Source organism: Antechinus flavipes, chromosome 4, assembly GCF_016432865.1.
Source record: "Antechinus flavipes isolate AdamAnt ecotype Samford, QLD, Australia chromosome 4, AdamAnt_v2, whole genome shotgun sequence".
Taxonomy (NCBI): Eukaryota; Metazoa; Chordata; class Mammalia; order Dasyuromorphia; family Dasyuridae; genus Antechinus; species Antechinus flavipes.
Window position 1 is genome coordinate 180,229,193 of NC_067401.1, and position 20,988 is coordinate 180,250,180.

At 34.4% G+C, this 20,988-nt stretch overlaps 1 protein-coding gene across 2 annotated transcripts in view; it reads right to left on the reverse strand.

Annotated features, from left to right (window-relative positions):
- Window positions 1-18,122: 18,122 nt before the first annotated feature.
- NARF (nuclear prelamin A recognition factor) overlaps window positions 18,123-20,988 on the reverse strand; it is a 65,390-nt gene continuing 62,524 nt past the window's right edge. For both annotated transcript variants that reach the window (XM_051995643.1, XM_051995642.1), the window contains one exon: window positions 18,123-20,476. In XM_051995643.1, coding sequence (XP_051851603.1) covers window positions 20,235-20,476 — 242 coding nt within the window. In that variant the 3' untranslated portion in view covers window positions 18,123-20,234. The remainder of the gene's footprint in view (window positions 20,477-20,988) is intronic.

Below are 20,988 nucleotides of genomic sequence, written 5' to 3' on the forward strand. Positions count from 1 at the left end.
TTTGGTAGAATTCTTTTGTATCCTGCAACTTTGCTAAAATTATTAATTATTTCAAATAGTTTTTAGTTGATTCTGTCAGATTCTCTTAATTAGACATCTACAAAGAGTGATAGTTTGGTTTCCTTATTGCCTTATTATTTCTTAATTCCTTCAATTTTTTTTTCTTTGATTGCTGTAGCTAGCATTTCTGGTAGAATATTGAATAACAATGGTGATAATGGTCATCCTTGCTTCACCCTTGATCCTTTTGGGAAGGTTTCTAGCTTATCTCCATTACAGATCAAGCTTGCTGTTGCTACAGATAGATACTACTAATCATTTCAAGTAAAGCTTCATTTATTTGTATGTTTTCTAGTGTTTCTAATAGTGTTTTTAAAATTATTTTTTATTTTTACTTGATATTTTTTCTCAGTTATGTGCAAAACATATTTTACCATTTGTTTTTAAAGCTTTGAGTTCCAGATTCTCTTCCTTCCTCCCTTCCCCTCAATGCCCTCCACATTGAAAAGGCATATGAAGTTATGCAAAACATTTCCATAAAAGTCATGTTGCAAAAGAAAACAGATTCTTTTACCTCTACTCATCCCTGTCAAAAAAATAAACAACCCTCTAGAAAAATGAAGTTTTTTTTAAAGTATGTTTCAATCTGTACTCAGATACAATCAATTCCTTTTATGATTATAGACAGCGTTTTTGATCATAAGTCCTTCAGAGTAGTTTTGGATCATTGTATTGCTGAAAATAGCAGTCATTCACAGCTGATTATCTTACAACATTGCTATTACTTTGTATACAAAACATATCACTTTGAGCTCATAGAGGACTTTCATTTTATCTGAGGACATTTTAGTCATCATTTCTTTTTTTCTTTTTGAAGTATGTATATTTGCCCTGAAGTCAGAAGTATCTGAGTTCAAATCTGGCCTTAGACACTTACTACTTCCTAGCTTTGTGACCTTGGGCAAGTCACTTAACTCCAATTGCCTCAGCAAAAGCAAAAAAAAAAAAAAAAAAAAAAAAGCTTACAAAGCTAACTTCTTAACTTATAAGTTAGAACTCAGTTTCTACCCAACCTTCAACTCAAGTCTTTTCACCCCAAATACAATTGTCTTTCTTATGCTATAATGTTTTTAGTGTAATTTTCAAGCTCAGAGATGACTTTGTAAGATTTAAGCAGTTTCCTTTAAAAATTCCCAGTTATCCATCCAATATTTGGCATTGTAAAGAATGATTGTAAGACTTTTTTATTTTTTATAAATTTGACTCAGCTCCCACTGTTAGAGAAATGAGATATTAGAGAAATTTGCTTCAAAATTCTTTTTACAGCTTCTTTCTAATTGTATTTTCCCTCATTTATTCTATTCTCTCTTTTCACCTTGTTTATCCTCAACTATTTTGCCTTTCCCTAGTATGCCCTCACTTTTATCACTTTTCTCTCTTCCCAAATCACATTCCCTTCCCATTATTTTCCTGCAGGATAAGTCACATTTCTGTACCCATATTATGTATATTATTTCCTCTTTGAGCCAATGATGAGATTAAGATTCACTCACTCCCTCTCTCCTTCCCCACTCCCTTTCCATTGTAAAAGCTTTTTCTTGCCTCTTTTTATGGTAGATGATTTACACCATTCCATTTCTCCCTTCTCCTTTGTCCCCAGTATATTCCTCTCTCATTCCTTAATTCCATTTTTTGATATTATCCATTCATATTCAACTTACACTATGTCCTCTTTCTATATGTACTCCTTACTACCATAATAATGAGAAATTTCTAATGAGTTACAAGTATTATATTCCCATGTAGAAATGTAAACAGATAAACCTTATTAAGTCCTTTATGATATCATTTTCCTGATTACATCCTTATGCTTCTCCTGAGTCCTATATATTTGAATACCAAATTTTCTAATTCAGTTCTGATCTTTTCACGAATGCTTGAAAATCTTCTATTTAATTGAATTTCCACCTTTTTCCCTGAAAGATTATATTCAGTTTTGCTAAGAAGGTGTTTCTTGCTTATAATCCTAGCTCCTTTGTCCTCTGGAACATCATATTCCAAGCCCCCTGATCCTTCAATGTAGAAGCTGCTAAATCTTGTGTTATTGGGACTGTGGCTCCATAACACATGGTTCCTTCTGAATGCTTGCAATATTTTTTCTTTTACCTGGGAATTCTGAAATATGTCTATAATATTCCTGGGAGATTTCATTTGGTGATCTCTTTCAGGAGGTGATTGGTGTATTCATTTAATTTCTATTTTAACCTCTGGGTTCTAGAATATCAAGACAGTCTTCCTTGATAATTTCTTGAAAGATGATGTCCAAGCTATATTTTTGATCATGACTTTCAGGTAGCCCAATAATTTTTAAATGATCTCTCTTGAATCTATTTTCCAGGTCAGTGGTTTTCCAATGAGATATTTCACATTTCCCTCTCTAATTTTTTTTTACTTTTTTGGTTTTCCCTTATTGTATCTTGATTTCTTATATAAAGTCATTAGCTTCCATTTACTCAATTCTAATTTTTAAGGAATAATTTTCCTCAGTGAACTTTTTGGCCTCCTTTCCCATTTGGCCAATTTTGCTTTTTAAGGCATTTTTTTTCTTCATCAGCCTTTTGTATTTCCTTTTGCACCACTCTCAATTCTCCTCCTAATTTTTCCTCTGTCTCTTTGATTTGATTTTCAAAATCCCCTTTGAGCTCTTCTATAACCTGAGACTAATTTTTATTTTTCTTGGGGCTTTGGATGTAGACGCTTTGACTTTGTTATCTTCTGAGTGTATGTTTTGATCTTTCTTGTCACCTTAGTAACTTTCTGTGGTCAAAACTTTTTTCTGTTTTCTACTCATTTTCCTTGCCTATTACTTGGCTTTTAACTTTTTGTTAAAGCAGGGCTCTGTTTCCAGAGTGGAGGATGCATTGTCCCAGAGTTCAAGAGTTTTGTGCAGCTATTTTCAGACATCCTCCTGGGAACTTGATCACAAGGCCCCCTTTTTTTTTTTTGCCATGGAGTATGCAGGCCCTGGTTCAGTTGTAAGATCTAATGTGTTAAAGCAACAGAGATCTTCCTCAGTATTTGCCACTGCCAACACAACTCATGTCCATTTTTGTTCTGCTTTGTTTCTCAAATCCCTCTCACTCTACTAATGAACCTTTTCTGCTGACTTCAAAGTTGTCTTTGATATCTTTGGACTGAGAAGTCTAGAAACTACCAGTGCTGCTGCTGATTCAGAGGTCCCTAGACCAGTTCCTGCTTTGCTAACTTGGGACCAGCTGAGGCTGAGGCTGTACTGGTGTGGTTAGCACCAAGGACTGCATGCTGGACTTCCACTCTGGTGCCACAGAACTTTCCTGCTGGCCTTCAAAGTTGTCTTCGTTTGGAAAATGTTTTATTCTGTCTTTTTGATGTTGTTTAGAGGATTTAAAGGAATTTGGAATGGTTTGGGGAAGAGCTCAGGCAAGTTCCTGCCTTTACTCTGACATTTTGGCTCTCCCCTGAGTGTTGTTTTTTCTCAAAAGCTTTTTCTCTTTCTATGGAGATAATCATATGATTTCTGTGAATATTTTAATTGATGTGGTTAATTATGCTGATATTTTCCTTAATATTAAACCAACTCTCTATTTTTGGTAAAAATCCCACCTGGTCATATTATATAATCTTTGTGATATATTTTTGTTATCTAATTGCTAGTACAATGCATTTTTAAATGCCAAATCTAGTGACCTTTTAAAAATCTGCATCTTTTCTGACTTTTCTGCAGCTTCTGAGACTGTCAATTACCCTCTTCTTCTTGATACTCTCTTTTCCCTAGATTTCCATGACATAATTTTATCCTGATTGTCCTTCTACCTGTATGATTGTTCCTTTTCAGTCTTCTTTGCTAAATCTTGTTCTGGGCCTTGCCAGCTAAATAGTGTTTCCCAGATCTTTGTCCTGGGTTCTCTTCTCTTCTCTCTCTCTACTATTTCCTTTCATGACCTCATTAGCTTTCAGAGATTTACTAATCATCAATATGCTAATTAAGGTTTCAAATCTACTTAATATAGCCCTAAAACCTCTCCTGGCCTCCCCATCTCCAAATACCCAATGGACATCTAAAACATATATACATCTTAAATTCACATGTTCAAAATTTAACTTCATATCTTTATCCCCAAACCTTCTCTTGTTTGCACTTTTCCTATTATTATCAAAGGTATCAACAGTTTACCTCAGTAGGCTTTTAGTTTCACAATCTAGGTGTCATCCTATTCTTCTCACTATCTTTCACATCCCATATCCAATTTATTGCTAAAGTCCCGTTAGTTTTGTCTTCATAACATAAATCATATAAATCTCCTTCTTTCTTTTGACAGTCATCACCTTGGTGCAAGCCCTTATCATCTCATGCCTGGATCATTTTAATAATCTATTGGTTGACTACACACCTGTCAGATTGGCTAGAATGACAGGAAAAGATAATGTGGAATGTTGGAGGGGATGTAGGAAAACAGGGACACTGATACATTGTTGGTGGAATGGTGAACACATCCAGCCATTCTGGAGAGCAATTTGGAACTATGCTCAAAAAGTTATCAAACTGTGCATACCCTTTGACCCAGCAGTGTTTCTACTGGGCTTATACCCCAAAGAGATACTAAAGAAGGGAAAGGGACCTGTATGTGCCAAAATGTTTATGGCAGCCCTGTTTGTAGTGGCTAGAAGCTGGAAAATGAATGGATGCCCATCAATTGGAGAATGGTTGAGTAAATTGTGGCATATGAACATTATGGAATATTATTGTTCTGTAAGGAATGACCAGCAGGATGAATACAGAGAGGACTGGCGAGACTTACATGAACTGATGCTAAGTGAAATGAGCAGAACCAGGAGATCATTATATACCTCAACAACGACACTGTTTGAGGATGTATTCTGATGGAAGTGGATCTCTTTGATAAAGAGAGCTAATTCAGTTTCAATTGATCAAGGATGGACAGAAGGCGCTACCCCCAAAAGAAAGAATACTGGGAAATGAATATAAACTACTTGCATTTTTGTTTTTCTTCCCGGGTTATTTATACCTTCTGAATCCAATTCTCCCCGTGCAACAAGAAAACTGTTCGGTTCTGCACACATATATTATATCTAGGATATACTGTAACCTATTCAACATGTAAAGGACTGCTTGCCATCTGGGGGAGGGGGTGGAGGGAGGGAGGGGAAAAATCGGAACAGAAGTGAGTACAAGGGATAATGCTGTAAAAAAAAATACCCTGGCATGGGTTCTATCAATAAAAAGTTATTTAAAAAAAAAAAAAGAAAGAATAATCTATTGGTTGGTCTCCCTACTACAAATCTTTTCCCATTCCAGTCCATACTCCACTCATTTGTCAAGATGATATTTCTAAAGCATAAATCTGACTATGTTAACTTCGCCCCATCCCAATCTCAACCCATGTTGCAATTATCTTCAGTGGCTTCTTATTATCTATGTTTGCCATGCAAAACTTTTTATAACCTCTCTCTTATTTTTTCAGTCTTTTTACATCTTACTCTTCTTTCCCCATATACTCTGTGACTCTGTGACCCATATACATAGTGACTCTGTCCCTAGTGTCCTTATTCTTAGTACAAAACACTCCATAAGACTTATCTATTTGGTCAAGTACTTTTTCCCTATCCATAGATATAAAAAACAAAACAAAACAAAACAAAACAAAACAAAAAAAACCCTTCTTCTTGCTCCTTAAATTTGTTCATGATGAGGCCTTTTATATCTAGATAATACATTTATGTGGTATATGGTGAGGGATATTACTCCACAGCCTAATTTCTCATATAATGTCTTCCAATTTTTCTAGCTTTTTTTTTTGTTGTTGTTGTTGAATAGTGCTTCTCTCAATAGTACCTTGGGTTTATTAAAAACTTAATTATTATTTTCATTTTTCTTATGGCTTTTGAATATCTGATCTACTCCACTGATTATCTTTTTTTATTTTTTAAACTAGTATCAACTTATCTTGATGATTACTGCTTGTAATATTGTTTAAGACCTGATGCTGCAAAGTCTCCTTCTTTCCCATTTTTTTCCCCCTTGAGAACATTTTTTATCCTTCATTTAAAATTTATTATTTTGTCTAGGTCAATGAAATAATCTTTTGATATTTAAATTTGTATGGTGCTAAATCTATAATTTACATAGGATTATTAATTTTATTATATTAGCATAGCCCAACAATAAGCAATTCTCTTCAATTATTTGTTTTCCTTTATTGTTGTAGTGTTTCAAAGCTGTATTAATAGAATTTCTGTGTGTCTCAATAGGTGGAATCTCTGGTATTTTGCATACTTTTTATTTATTTTTAATGCAGAGGGTGACCTTGTCACTTTCAATGTTTGACCAAGCCCCAAGCACTCCACAGTGCCTGCTTTAGCTCTACATGATTGGTGGAACAATTTGTTCTCATCTGCCTCTTCTAGGGGAGAGTATTCATATGCTTGGGATAGACATTCTCTTACTTCAATAGGTTTGAGACCTGTTGGTTGCCTTCAATTTGGTTTAGCCTGTCTGCTGAGACAGTTTTACCGGGAGTTGGCTGCTGCAAATGCCACAAAGCTTCTTGGAGCCACAGTTGAGGGGACAGAAGGACACTAGTGGGCCAGCATCAGTCTTCCTGACTTATCTTGCTACTGGACTTTGATGATACTGGAAGAAGAAGTGAAGCTGACAACTCATGTAACTCTGAAGCAGTTTTATCCAATTCACATGCAAGTCAAGACATTAACCCATAATGTTTTTTGATCTTCAAAAATGAAGGACCAAAAACAGCTGTTTTGAATAGAACTTTTTCTTTTTGTTGAGTTTTGTTGGTAAAATGAGGAAAAGCTGATGATGTTTGCACATTTGTTTTTATATCCTGCAATTATGCTGAAGTTCTTAGTTTTTTCTATTAATTTTTAGCTGTATCATTATCATTTCAGTTGTTTCAGTAAAGAAACTGTAATGGGCCAGAACTCTGTACTTGAAACAAGGATTCTTACAACAAGGTGTTAATTGATAAGACAATGGTTATCTAGTTTAGCATGGTGATTAATAGTTCTCTAGTTCAGTATGATTGAATTAATATTACAACAAATAATAGTTCCTAGTGATATAATAATTGGCTTATACTCAGTATGATGAACAGCCTATTTGTTGGAGAATGGCTGGATAAGTTATGGTATATGAATGTTACAGAATATTATTGTTCTATAAGAAATGATCAGCAGGATGATTTCGGGAAGGCTGGAGAGACTTACATGAATTGATGCTAAGTAAACTGTAGTAGAACTAATTGTAATAGAGTATTTAAGAGGCCACAGTCAGAACTAGAGGGAGACTGGAACAGACTTGGGGAAGACAGAGGACTGGAGGCTGGAGCACAAGCTCCCAGACTCGGGGATACTTCAAGACAGAGACCGTCATGGTGGTCTTCCTGCCTCCCCCCACAGAAATCAAGACACATTCAGGAGGACCTTCAGAAAGCTGGCTCAGCCCAGGCAAGAAAACAGACTATGAAGGAGATAATAAAGAATTTGTACTTTATCACTGGCTATTTTTGTGGTGATTACTCTGCTGAAATGAAGGTTGCTCCAAAGACCTCCAGAAAACCAATCAAAATATTACAGGAAACCATTATATCATTTGCAAAAAGTCATAGTTTGTTCTCCTTTGCCTTTTTGTCTTGTTATTATAGCTAGCTATAGTTCTGTATTAATAGTGTGATGATAATAGAATTCTTGTTTGACCCCTGATCTTTCTAAAGACTTTAAAAATTTTCCCAGTTAATTTAGTTCTCCGTTAAAGATAATTCTAGCTCTTTGTTTTAGATAGGTACTATTGACTATATTAAAAGAAAACAGTTTATTCTTGTTTGTTAATGTTTTAAAAAGAGAAAGGCAATCAATTTTTAAAAGTTTTTTCTGCAGTTATTGTTATTGATTTTATAAGTCATGTGATTTTATTGGCTTTGTTATTAATGTCTATTATGTTTATTTATTTATTTACTACTAAACCAATCCTGTAATCCTAATATAAATGTAATTTGACCATCATTCAGTTATATTGCTACAGTCTATTTATAATGTATTAAATATTCTTGCATTAATACTATTCATTATAATCTTTTTTTCTGATTTATGTCTTCTAGCTTAGGTATCAAGATTATGTTCATCCCATAGAAAGAGTAGGATTCTATTTTTACAAATAATTTATGCAAAAATGGAATTCTTCTCTAAAAATTTGATAAATTATTTGCCAATCCACTTGGTCTCATTCTTTTCCTTCTTTGGAAATGTATTTATCTCTTCTTCAATTACTTTTTCTAAAGTTATTTAAATTCTTTATTTTTTCTGTTATCTTGGGTATTATACCTTTTTGTATATCTTCATCTTGAAATTTAAGTTTCTAGTTTTGGTAGTATTTACTTGGGTAAAATAGTTCCTAACATTTCCTTGATTTTTTCTTAATATGAATCATTTTTAATTTTTGTATAAAAATGAGCTTTCTCTTATTTCATTAAACTTTTTTAAAAGAAAAAAAACGAATTGTTCATTGTTTTATTTATCAATTCAATATCAATTTGACTTAAAGAATTTCTAATTTTTGTGTTTCATTGGAGTTTTTTATTTGCTGTTTTTCTTTTTTTTTTAAGTTGCATAGATAAATGTGGAAATATGTTTAGAAGAATTGTACATGTTTAACCCTCTATTAAATTATTTGCTATTTAGAGGAAGGAGAAGGAACGGAGGAAGAAAAAGATTTAGAAATATCTTGAAAAATAAAAGCTATTATTGTTAAAAAAAAAAAAAAAGTTGCTCTGAAGTACCACTACACACCTCTCAAATTGGCTAAGATGACAGGAAAACACTATAAGTGTTGGAGGGGATGTGGGAAAACTGGGACACTAATACATTGTTAATGGAGTTGTGAACTGATCCCACCATTCTGGAGAACAATATGGAACCATAATCAAAGGACTATCAAACTTTATATGCCCTTTGATTCAGCAGTATCTCTACTGGGTCTGTATCCCAAAGAGATCATAAAAAAGAAAAAAAATATGCAAAAATGTTTGTAGCAACCCTTTTTGTAGTGGCAAGGACCTGGAAACAGAGTGGATGCCTATTTGTTGGAGAATGGCTGGATAAGTTATGGCATGTGAATGTTACAGAATATTATTGTTCTATAAGAAATGATCAGCAGGATGATTTCAGGAAGGCCTGGAGAGACTTACATGAATTGATGCTAAGTAAACTGAGTAGAACCAAATGAATATTGTATATAGCAAAAAAAAAAAAAAAAAATACCATGATCAAATCTGATGGACATGACTTTTCTTTTTCTTTCTTTCTTTTTTTTTTTTTTTTTTCAGAGGTGATTGGGGTTAAGTGACTTTCCCAGAATCACATAGCCAGGAAGTGATAAGTGTCTGAAGTCAGATTTGAACTCAAGGTCCTCCTGACTTTAGGTCTAGCACTTTATCTACTGCATCATCTAGCTACGCCAACATGGCTCTTTTCAACAGAGACGTGATTCAGGTCAATTCCAACAGAACTGTGAGGGAAAGAATCATCTGCATCCAGAAAAAGATCTGTGAGGACTGAATGTGGATCACAACATAATATTTTTCACCCTTTTGGTTGTTGTTTGCTTGCTTTTTGTTTTCTTTCTCATTTTTTTTCCTTTTTGATCTGATTTTTCTTGTGCAGCATATAATTGTGGAAATATATATAGAAGAATTGCACTTCTTTAACATATATTGGATTACTTGCCATCTAGGGGAAAGGTAAAGGAAAGGGAGGGAAAAAATTTGGAACACAGGGTTTTGCAAGGGTGAATGCTAAAAACGATCTTTGCATATATTTTGAAAATAAAAAGCTATTATTGTTAAAAAAAAAAAAAAAGTTGCTCTGAAGTACCACTACACACCTCTCAAATTGGCTAAGATGACAGGAAAACACTATAAGTGTTGGAGGGGATGTGGGAAAACTGGGACACTAATACATTGTTAATGGAGTTGTGAACTGATCCCACCATTCTGGAGAACAATATGGAACCATAATCAAAGGACTATCAAACTTTATATGCCCTTTGATTCAGCAGTATCTCTACTGGGTCTGTATCCCAAAGAGATCATAAAAAAGAAAAAAAATATGCAAAAATGTTTGTAGCAACCCTTTTTGTAGTGGCAAGGACCTGGAAACAGAGTGGATGCCTATTTGTTGGAGAATGGCTGGATAAGTTATGGCATATGAATGTTACAGAATATTATTGTTCTATAAGAAATGATCAGCAGGATGATTTCAGGAAGGCCTGGAGAGACTTACATGAATTGATGCTAAGTAAACTGAGTAGAACCAAATGAATATTGTATATAGCAAAAAAAAAAAAAAAAAAATACCATGATCAAATCTGATGGACATGACTTTTCTTTTTCTTTCTTTTTTTTTTTTTTTTTTCAGAGGTGATTGGGGTTAAGTGACTTTCCCAGAATCACATAGCCAGGAAGTGATAAGTGTCTGAAGTCAGATTTGAACTCAAGGTCCTCCTGACTTTAGGTCTAGCACTTTATCTACTGCATCATCTAGCTACGCCAACATGGCTCTTTTCAACAGAGACGTGATTCAGGTCAATTCCAACAGAACTGTGAGGGAAAGAATCATCTGCATCCAGAAAAAGATCTGTGAGGACTGAATGTGGATCACAACATAATATTTTTCACCCTTTTGGTTGTTGTTTGCTTGCTTTTTGTTTTCTTTCTCATTTTTTTTCCTTTTTGATCTGATTTTTCTTGTGCAGCATATAATTGTGGAAATATATATAGAAGAATTGCACTTCTTTAACATATATTGGATTACTTGCCATCTAGGGGAAAGGTAAAGGAAAGGGAGGGAAAAAATTTGGAACACAGGGTTTTGCAAGGGTGAATGCTAAAAACGATCTTTGCATATATTTTGAAAATAAAAAGCTATTATTTTTTTTAAGTTGTATGCTAGAACCATTGATCTAATATTTCTCTTTTATTGATAAATGTTTTTAGATATAAAAGTTTCCCTCCCAAGCTGCTTTAGCTTTATCTTAAAAGTGCACTTAGTATATTGTCTTCTTATTGTTGGTTGGTTTGTTTTTTTTAATATTATCTATTGTCTCTGAGGTTTGGTTTTTGACTATCCAATTCATTAAGAGCAAATAATTCAGTCTCCATTTAAGTTGAATCCTTTCTTCTTAGGCCTTTTATCATTTATAATTTTTCATACATTTCTGGTTTTCTATAGTTGTTTATGCCACCTTTATATCTTTAATTCTCATTCAGTAACTGTCAGAGATCTATAGTATCTAATTTTTCTAAAATTTTATTTGGGTCCTTAATTTTTTTCTTTATCTTTTTGCTAGAGTAGTCTAGGGCTGTAAGAGGTACATTGAGGTTTTCAGCTATTACAGTTTTACTGCTTATTTCTCCCTTTAATTAAATTTTCTTTAAATATTTAGCTGCTTTGATATTTAGTGCAAATGTATTTTATGGCTAATATTTTGTTGCCTATGTTGTCTTTAAGCCTAGGGTAATTTCTCTTCAGTGAATTTATTCCATTCACTTTCATGGTCATGACTAGTAATTGTGTTTTTTTCCTTCATCGTAATATATGCTCTTCAAACTCAACTCACTTGGCAGACTAAGTCACCAGAAGACAAATTATATCTCCTCCCATATTTCTAAGGGTATCCCTTAGATCCCAACATTATAGATCAAAAGCTTTCACTGAAGAACAAAGTGCTTCCCCTTATGATTAAAAGTTCATATTAATTATTTGACCAGGTATAACTCACTCTTAGTAAGGGTATTAACATAATATAATAAGATAGTATACCTTGAGGCATACTAAAGTAATATAACAATTATTGGTATATATAACATACCTCCACTCTCCCGCAAGTATATACAGAGTCTAGAGAAAAATGGTCTCAATCTTAGATCACATGTGGCAAAAGAGTAACTCAGAACTCTTGAAACCTCTTTTGGGGATTCTTGGCACCCCACTTTGTGGGACTCTCATAAATTGACTTTAGGCATGATATACTTTCTGCGGGGAAATCACTTCTGATCTGGGGATACTGCTAGGAAGCTGATGAGATGCACAAATCTTCTAACACTCTAAAGTCCACAAGGGCTTTCTTTGATCAAAGACTTTCTCCTTTCTTCCTTTTTCTCTCCTTTCCAAATTTTCTAATTCCAAGGAATTTCTGTGTGTGATTACACTTCTTTCTTCTCCATGCTACAAAATGCTGGAATGCTTGGGTTCTGAACGAGGCTACTACCTACTTAGTCTAGAAGCTTCTAAAGACTTTTCACATTAAGTATAATGCCCTTGGATTGATTCAGTAGAGATGTTTATTTCTTTTCCACACCTAGCTTATACATAATTGACTGATTGATTCAATGGAGAAGTCTAGTTGATTATACTTTCTATCTCTTTTCAACCCCCCTCACTCCTTAACCCCACTCCTAGTATAAGGGTAGTCAAATAAATTGCATTTGTCTATACATGTATAATGTATGGGTCTGCCCCCATATTTCCTGTCTTCTCTCCATCTAGCCTAAATCTAGATGACTGATTCTTCTACTTACTTTTTCTCTACTTTGTCTTGCATTGTGTTCTATCTTTTAGAGATGTGCTTTCCTTATTTTTTTTCCTCATCCTTCTCTCTCTCTCTCTCTTCTACCTATTCCTGCTAATCTCTATATTGAAGCTAATTTTTCTTTTTAAAGAATACATTTGATTGATATATTTTGTTTTTATATTGCTCAGATTTCTCTTTGTACATCTCATAATGGTTCTAGAGAGCCATGCTAAATAATTTTAAAATAATCAAAGAAAAAGAGGAAAAGAAAAACTGATCAACTTATCAAAAATATGACTTGAAATTCATCGTTCAACACCACATAATCCTGACTTCTGCAAAGGGATGAGGAAGATGTCTTCTCCGTAGCCTTTGGGGCCAAGCCACACTTGGTTTTTATAATTTCACAAAATTCAGTTTTGATTTATTTTTAAAAGTCATTTTAGTGTATATCATTTTCCTGGCTCTACTTCATTTTATATCAGTTCATGTATACCTTTCTATGTTTTTCTGCATTAATTATAGTTTCTTTAAAAACAATAATATTCCATTACATTCATGTACCACAATTTATTTATCCATTTCCTAATCAATGGATATCTACCTTGTTTCTAGTTTGTTGCTACCAAAAAAGTGCTGCAATAGAATTTAATGTATAGAAACTCTTTATGTGGGTATATTCAGGGACCTTAGTAGCTGCATGATCCTGAATCAGTCACTTAACTTACTTCAGTTTCCTTATCTGTAAAATGGAGAAAATAATAGTATCTTGCCTCCCTATTAAATAAGAATCATAAAGTGTACCAGCACTTAGTGCTTGGTGAATAGTATTCAATAAGTGTTAGGTATTATTTTTCTCAGTGTCTATTTTATCCTTAGTGTCTCATAATTCTTGCTGCTTACTTTAGGATAAACCAGGAAAGGATTTAAAATTTTTGGATTTTTTAATCATTTTTTATTTTGTCAATTTGATGTTCCTCTTGTTCTTAATCAAGTTAGCTAAAGATCTAGCAACTTTACATTTTTTCCAAAGAGCCAGTTTTAAAGTTCATTAGCTCTATAACCTTTTTGTTTTCCAATTTATCTATTTCTCTTCTAGTGTACAAGAGTTCTACTTTTGTGCTTATCTGGAGTTTACTTATTTGTTGATTTTGCAATTTTAAGTTTGCATATTCAATTTATCAATCCCATTTTTCTAAATAACTTGTTTAAAAAGATTTATCCTCTTAAGATTATGTCTCTATCTATCCATCAAGATGAAAAATAAACCCATGAGTTTGGGGGCAGTATTAGGAGCGAAAATAAGGAAACATTCAATCCTAGACAGGATCCCTATAACATTGGCATATGTTTGTGTGGAATGGAGAGATAAAGTGAAGAACTTACAGGAATGTTTAAATTCTTTTTCTGTATTTTTCATTATTTCTATGTCTCTGTGACCTGCATAAATATGATGTGTGCAAGCCAATATTTACTTAAAATTTTAGATACATTTACTTAACCAGAAATGACATTTATCCTTGTTCAATGTTTTCAATATTTAGATTATTAAATGCCGTCAGCTCAGTAATCTGAAGTTTGAAGGTCTGACTGATGACTCCTCTTGGAATCAGGGAAACAACATTCTGTTCTAATCTGCCTTTGGCACCAATGTTTAACATTCAATAAGGGGAGAGGGCACCTATTTCTCAATGCTCCCCAACCTATGATGTAATCCTTTGTAACCAAACTTATAAAAACTGTATATCTTTCCTAAATCTTTAGCCCTTCTACTGCGAGCTTTCTCTCTTTCCCTCCTCACAGTGGAATTGCTCATTCTCATGAGAATTTATTAATAAATAACTTTTCTGCTTTCTGCTGAGTGATCTTTGAGTAGTCATTTTGGGTAAGGGTCTTCTACATCCTTCACACATGTTTATGAAATAAGTTTGTGATCAGACCCAGATTTGTAGCAATTCTGCACTTTAAAATGGGTGGTGTTTATTCATCTATTTACAGAGTACAAACTTTTTAACAATGGGTAGTTTTTGTGCATACCTTTTGATACACTGCTGTCTCTTCTGAGTCTGTATCCCAAAGAAATCATAAAAAAGGGAAAAGGACCCACATGTGCAAAAATGTTTGTGGCAACCCTTTTTTTAGCGGCAAAGAACTGGAAACTGAGTGGATGCCCATCAGTTGGGGAATGGCTAAATAAGTTATGGTATATGAATGTTATGGAATATTATTGTTCTATAAAAAATAATCAGGATGATTTCAGAAAGACCTGGACAGACTTAGATGAACTGATGCTAAGTGAAATGAGTAGAATCAAGAGAATATCATACACAGCAACAAGATTATGTGATAATCACCTCTGATGAACTCAGTGCTTTTCAACAGTGAGGTGATTCAGAACAATTCCAATAGACTTGTGATGGAGAGAGCCATCTGCATCCATAGAGGACTATGGGGAATGAATGTGGATCACAGCATAATATTTTCATCTTTTTTATTGTTGTTTGCTTGTTTTATTTTTCATTCTCATTTTTTCCTTTTTGGTCTGATTTTTCTTGTGCAAGAAATATATGAATATTTCTTTATAAATGTGAATAATATGTTGAGAAGAATTGCACCAAACCTATATTGGATTACTTGCTGTCTAGGGGAGGAAGGAAGGGAGAAAATTTGGTACATAAGGTTTTGCAAGGATGAATGTTGAAAACTATCTTTGCATGTATTTTGAAAATAAAAAGCTATTGTTAAAACAACAATAAAAGGACAATTTTAGCTTCCACCCCATATCACTTTCTTCTGAGAAGCTCCTAGTGTTCTCGTGAATATTCTGAAAATATGGGGTGGTTTAATTTTTTCTATTCTCCCATCACTTGCTACTATTACTCCTTTGCTTGTGTATATATCCTTGAAGATGGACTGACAGGTCAGTTTCTGCATTGAGTGACATAGTCTGTTGAGTTGAATTTTGGGATGCAGTACTTAACTCAATCTGGGATTCAGTTTCTTTTCCTTGAGTCCTAGCACAGTCACACAAGTTGCCCCCAATTCTATTTCTTCCTTTTTTTCCCCCCTACTTTTCTTTTTTGTGGCTAGGCTGAAGTATTATCTGCTGCTTTTTATAGGGTGGGGAAAGTAATAGGGAAGGCATTTCAGGAAGTTTTGCAAACTTGTGGGACCCTAACTAAGCTTTCCCTGCCCTGACCTCCTGCAGAAAGGAGTCAACTGATTCTGCCCAAGTATTTGAGGAGGAAGGGGCAAGAGGTAAAGTGTATTAGTAGAGTCTCCGGAGCAATATGGATACCTCTTGGCAGCTTTATGTCCATGTCAGAATGCTGAAATCAGTTGGAGAGGGTTGCTAAGTAAACATGGTTTTTAGGTGTTAATTTCTGCTGATTTTATCTTACAGGTTTTCCTCCTTTGCTCTGTGGATTCTTTAGCAATTATTCTAGATCTGGTGCATTTTTTTAAAAGGGTTTGAGAGTTAAAGATGTGGAAAAAGTGAAAAATCTGACATCTTCTTGGTTATGTGAGCTGAAACTTCCTCTTACCCCTATTTTTGACCTCATAACCTTCAACTTAGAGGATAGAACAGTTACCACAGATGTCCAAAGAAGACAGATAAATGCAATGAAGAACTCAGGTTGCGGTGGCAAATCTTCCAGTGGTCCACTCAAGTTAGAAAGAATTTGTTTAGAATAGCTGATTGAGGAAATTTCAGGCCAATTAGTATTCAAAGAAAGTAAAAGAGTCAGGATTAAAATCCTTATTTTCTGATGTCAAGTCCTCTTACCTTTTATTACACCTCCCTAAAACTACAAAGGGAATGTTACATTCTTGTTTCCTGAATTTTAATTGCCTACTGCATACTGTCCACAGCTCAGTTCCTGTTTCACTATAGGAAATACTTAATGGATGAGGTAGCTTAATACTTCTATAATCTTTCCCAGTATGATTAATAAACAAGCAGGGTCAGAATCATCTTATCGTAGGTAAATAGAAGCAACAGACAACAAAGAAAGCTCAAACATGTTTGCTATTTCTAATCAATGGATAACTAGAAGGATAAAAGACTTTATGGCTTTTCTCTAAGAGATGAGGGGAGATTCTAGAGAAGGTAAAGTGCGGGGAGAGGAACAAGTAGTTTCCAATAACTGAGGAATGTTTCTTAGGACCCCAGGAATTGCAGGTTATCGAATGCCCAAATCACAGCAGTCCTTTATCTGGCCACCTTTTTCTTCTTGCTCTGCTTCACTGGAGATTTACCTTACAGCTGTATTACATGACTTATTCTCAGTTGCCATCATCAGCTCATCGCCAGAAAATTGTCTCATAATCAAAGATGGAATTCACTGGAACCAGCAGGTATAAAATTGATCTAAATCTGTCAGTAGACTTCCCAAGATCTTTTTTAGGTTACATTTTAAGTTTCAAAGTATATGATAATATGCTGCTTACTACCATATAAAGAGAGACTTTGGGGTTTTCTTAGACTAAAGATACTAGAATAGTTTGCCATTTCCTTCTCTATCTTAATGGAATTGAGGCAAATAGGGTTAAGTGACTTGCTCAGGATCACACAGCTAATAAGTATTTGAGGCCAGATTTCAACTCATGAAGAGGAGTCTTCCTGATTCCAAGCAGGATGCCCTGTTCATTGTGCCACCTTGCTGTCTGAACTAAAACAGTGAATATGAAAGGATATGTAATTCTAAGGCATTACAAAGTTGTAGGTATTTATGAGATCATACCCTGGACTAGGTGATGAAATAAGATGCCAAAACCAAAACCAAAAACTAAAACCAAAAACACATTATAAGATATAGGACCACTAAATTCCATTTAGAATTTGAATTCTAACCAAAAGAATAAAAATAAATTACGTGTGTATGTGTGTGTATGAGCTCTATTTTCACTTCCTCCTTTGTACTTAAGAGTTCTGCTATTAATACAGAAGCAAAGGAACATATAAAGATAGGATTACCAATAAGGTGTGTGGCAAATATCATTACATAGCCCTCAAAAGACTAAAATAGAGAGTTCCTCAACCCATTGGGTCACAAGTTGCCTTGACCTCAAGCACCTCCATGTGGAGTAGGAAATCGGGTATGTGTTAGCTATTGTGTATTTATTCTATTCTAAGTCAGTTTTAATTTCATTCACTGACATTAATTATTAAAAATAGCTTCCTTGATATCAATTTAAAAACAACAGCATTAGGAACATGTAAAGTTGTTATCATGTGTACCCAGTGCCAAATCTTGATGTTCCAGGTCTGTTGAGAAGAGACTTAATGAATTCTTTGTCTGCTAGTCCTTTTCATCTTGTTTCTAGGAGACAGCTTGGTGAAAGCACCCTGGAGAGAGGTCATTTGGACATGTGGACTTAAAAGATGGTGAAGTAATAGTATACATGTGATTTTGCTTTTCTTTTTCTTTGTATCCACAGATCTTAGTAAAGTGATTGGCAAAAAGGAGATACTTAATAATAGTTTGATTTCTTTATTGAATCTGGTTCCAGGTTCCAACTTCTGCTGGGAAGAACTGTACCTAAATTCAAATAGTTTTCCACAATTCTCCCTTATTATGCCCTTATTACTCAGAGAGATGCTTTCAGATAAAAAAGTAGGGTAAAACAAAAACCATGCATAAAATAGGTCCAAAATATATTATTTGTCACAATATACATAATCATCTATTTTCTATTGTTTCTATGAAGAAATACAAGTGCATAAAACAAACTGGTAATCTAACATTTAATCTAATTATACTAGGTTGTAGTTACATGGAAGTAAGACTATGTTATACAAGTGGTTTATGGAGCATGAGTAGATAAATTAATTTCCTTTGCAGGAGACAAAAACACTTTTGATTTGAAAGCTGCCAACAAAGCAATGGAGAAGAGAGAAAGTAAAAATGGGACTAAAAAAGATAGGTCTGTGAAAAGGGATCAGAAATATTGAAATTAAAAAGGATTTTTGAGATCCACCAATTTGATTTGATCATCTTATGGATAACAAAACTGAGGTGATAAAGATTTGCTCATGGCCACAAGGCTAGTTAGGGCAGTCAGAATTAGGACCATTTCCTTATTTCCAGAACAATGCAGTTTTCCATTTCCAACAATTGCTTCCTAGAATGATTTAGGTTTTGATAGGCATTTCTTTGGGTAGGCTTGTAAAATTGGAAAAAAATTTCTAAGCAGAAACTGTTAGTTATTTTTATAGGTCCAATTCTGATGACAAAGTACTGTCCAAGTACTGTAGAGAAGCAGGTCTTTGCTAAAACATCATCAACATCTGCCTTAAGCCTCAAAGTATTCTAATTCCACCTGCATTGTCTTCTTTTGAAATCCTGGGGATATTTGCTTCCTACCACAAAGATTATAATGAAATCAGGGAGATTCTCCATAATTTATAGGATTGTTGTTTACATTTTCCATCTTTTTCACAATCACAGTCAAACATAATGCTGATTCTGCTAAATATTTTGGTGAAATTATTCATTGGCTTTGTTCCTTTCCTTGGACTTCCTCTTCGGAACTACACAGGGACTATGTACCACAATAGAGGTTGAAAATGTGGTAGTAGAGAAAGCCCCAATCTCTTGGATTCTATCCCAGCCTGGATGGCTTTGCTGCCTTCTCTGTGGGCCTCATGTTCCTGCTCTATGTTATATATGCTCAATGCCTAGGACCTAGGAGTTGAAACCCCTCCAAACCTAATGTCCTTATTCCTTCCCCTACTGTTCACCACACTTAGAACATTTTTTTAACCATGGGTTCTTTGCTCAGTTATCCCTCTTCCTTTTCTGTCTGATCAATGATGCCTTCTACTAAAGCTGTCTACAGTGTATACAATGACTTTACAAGCCCCATAGTATCCCATCCCCTCTACCCTGGACCCTGAGCTTTTGTCCTCATTCCTATAGATCCTCTTGATAGGTCCTCTACCTCTTTATTCCCTCTGACCCTTAATTCTTCAGAGAGGTTTTGGATCCCTGTATTTACATCCTGTTCCTTCTCTTGCCTCTTCCCCCCAATTCCTGGCCCTGAAATGGTTTGTTTATGATGCATGTTTGGATCTGAAAATCCATTCCACTTGATAGTAAACCACTCCTTTTATTCTTGACATTCAATTAGACAATCATCTTTGGGTTCCTGGATACATTTTGCAGGGGATTACATGAAGTTTTTTTCAATCATTTCTCTTTAATGTGTAATAAAACTTCAACTTAATTTTTTTTTAAATTTTGGTCTTGGCTATGGGAAACATCACTTACTGTCCTTAAATTGGATCTTTAAAATAATTCTTAGAACAAAGAATATTTTTTAAATTCAGAGAAATCATTCTTCCTTGACAAAAGGTCCTGTTCAAATACAAATTATGAGTACAGCACCAACCTAATTGAATAAGAAAATAGGAAACCTAAGAGACTATATACTTTTCAGGAAAAAACCAAAACAACATCAGAATTTAAGAGGAAAAAACACCCCAGCTTCTTCATAATTAAAGTACAAAGAAAGTGTTTCTGATTGCATAGAATGTTTCCAGGGTCATTTATACAAGTCCTATTAAGTCCTTTTACCAACTTTGCTGTCACCACTTGATATCCATGTTGTCTGTGGGGGGTTCAGCAGAGCTATAAGTGGTGTGCAGGGCTTCCAAGACCTTTGGAGAGTCTGTACCATCTAGCCACTCTTGGTATAGTTTCTGCACATGTGTGTTAGTTTCTGGAAGTTGTACAGGGATCTCAGCATATACTTCTTCCATTCGCCTCAGCAGTGCCTTGTCTGGTTTTCCATCTTCAGTCTGAGTTTGACCTTTGCCATTTAAGCATCCTTTAGAACACAAGTCCACACAAGCCCACACATACACGTGCACACAGACACACATACACATACACACACAAGTCAGGTAAAAACATATTTTAAAAAATAAACTGTTTTAGCTTAAAAGGACAGCTTGCTAGGCAGGGCAAAATTGATATTCGGCTTCATGGAATCCCATTTTCTTATGAGGTCTTAGGATTATTTAACCCTTTTCTGAAGTAGGAATCCCTTCTACAACATTTTTTAGCAAATAATTTCCTCCTGCCTGTTTGAGAAGACTATGAGTGATTTGGAACTTATAATTTCCTGAGGCAACCCTTTTTACTTTGAGGCAATTATTGTTAGGAATAATCAACTTAATTAGCAGGAATCCTAAATATCTATCTCCTAACTTCCTGCTCTACTCTTCGACTTTAAGTAGGGCAAATTTGATCCATTTTCCAAATGATAAATTCCAAAGTTAAATATCAAAATAATCTATATAAAACAAAGGTTGTAAAACATAATGGAAAAAAGTACAT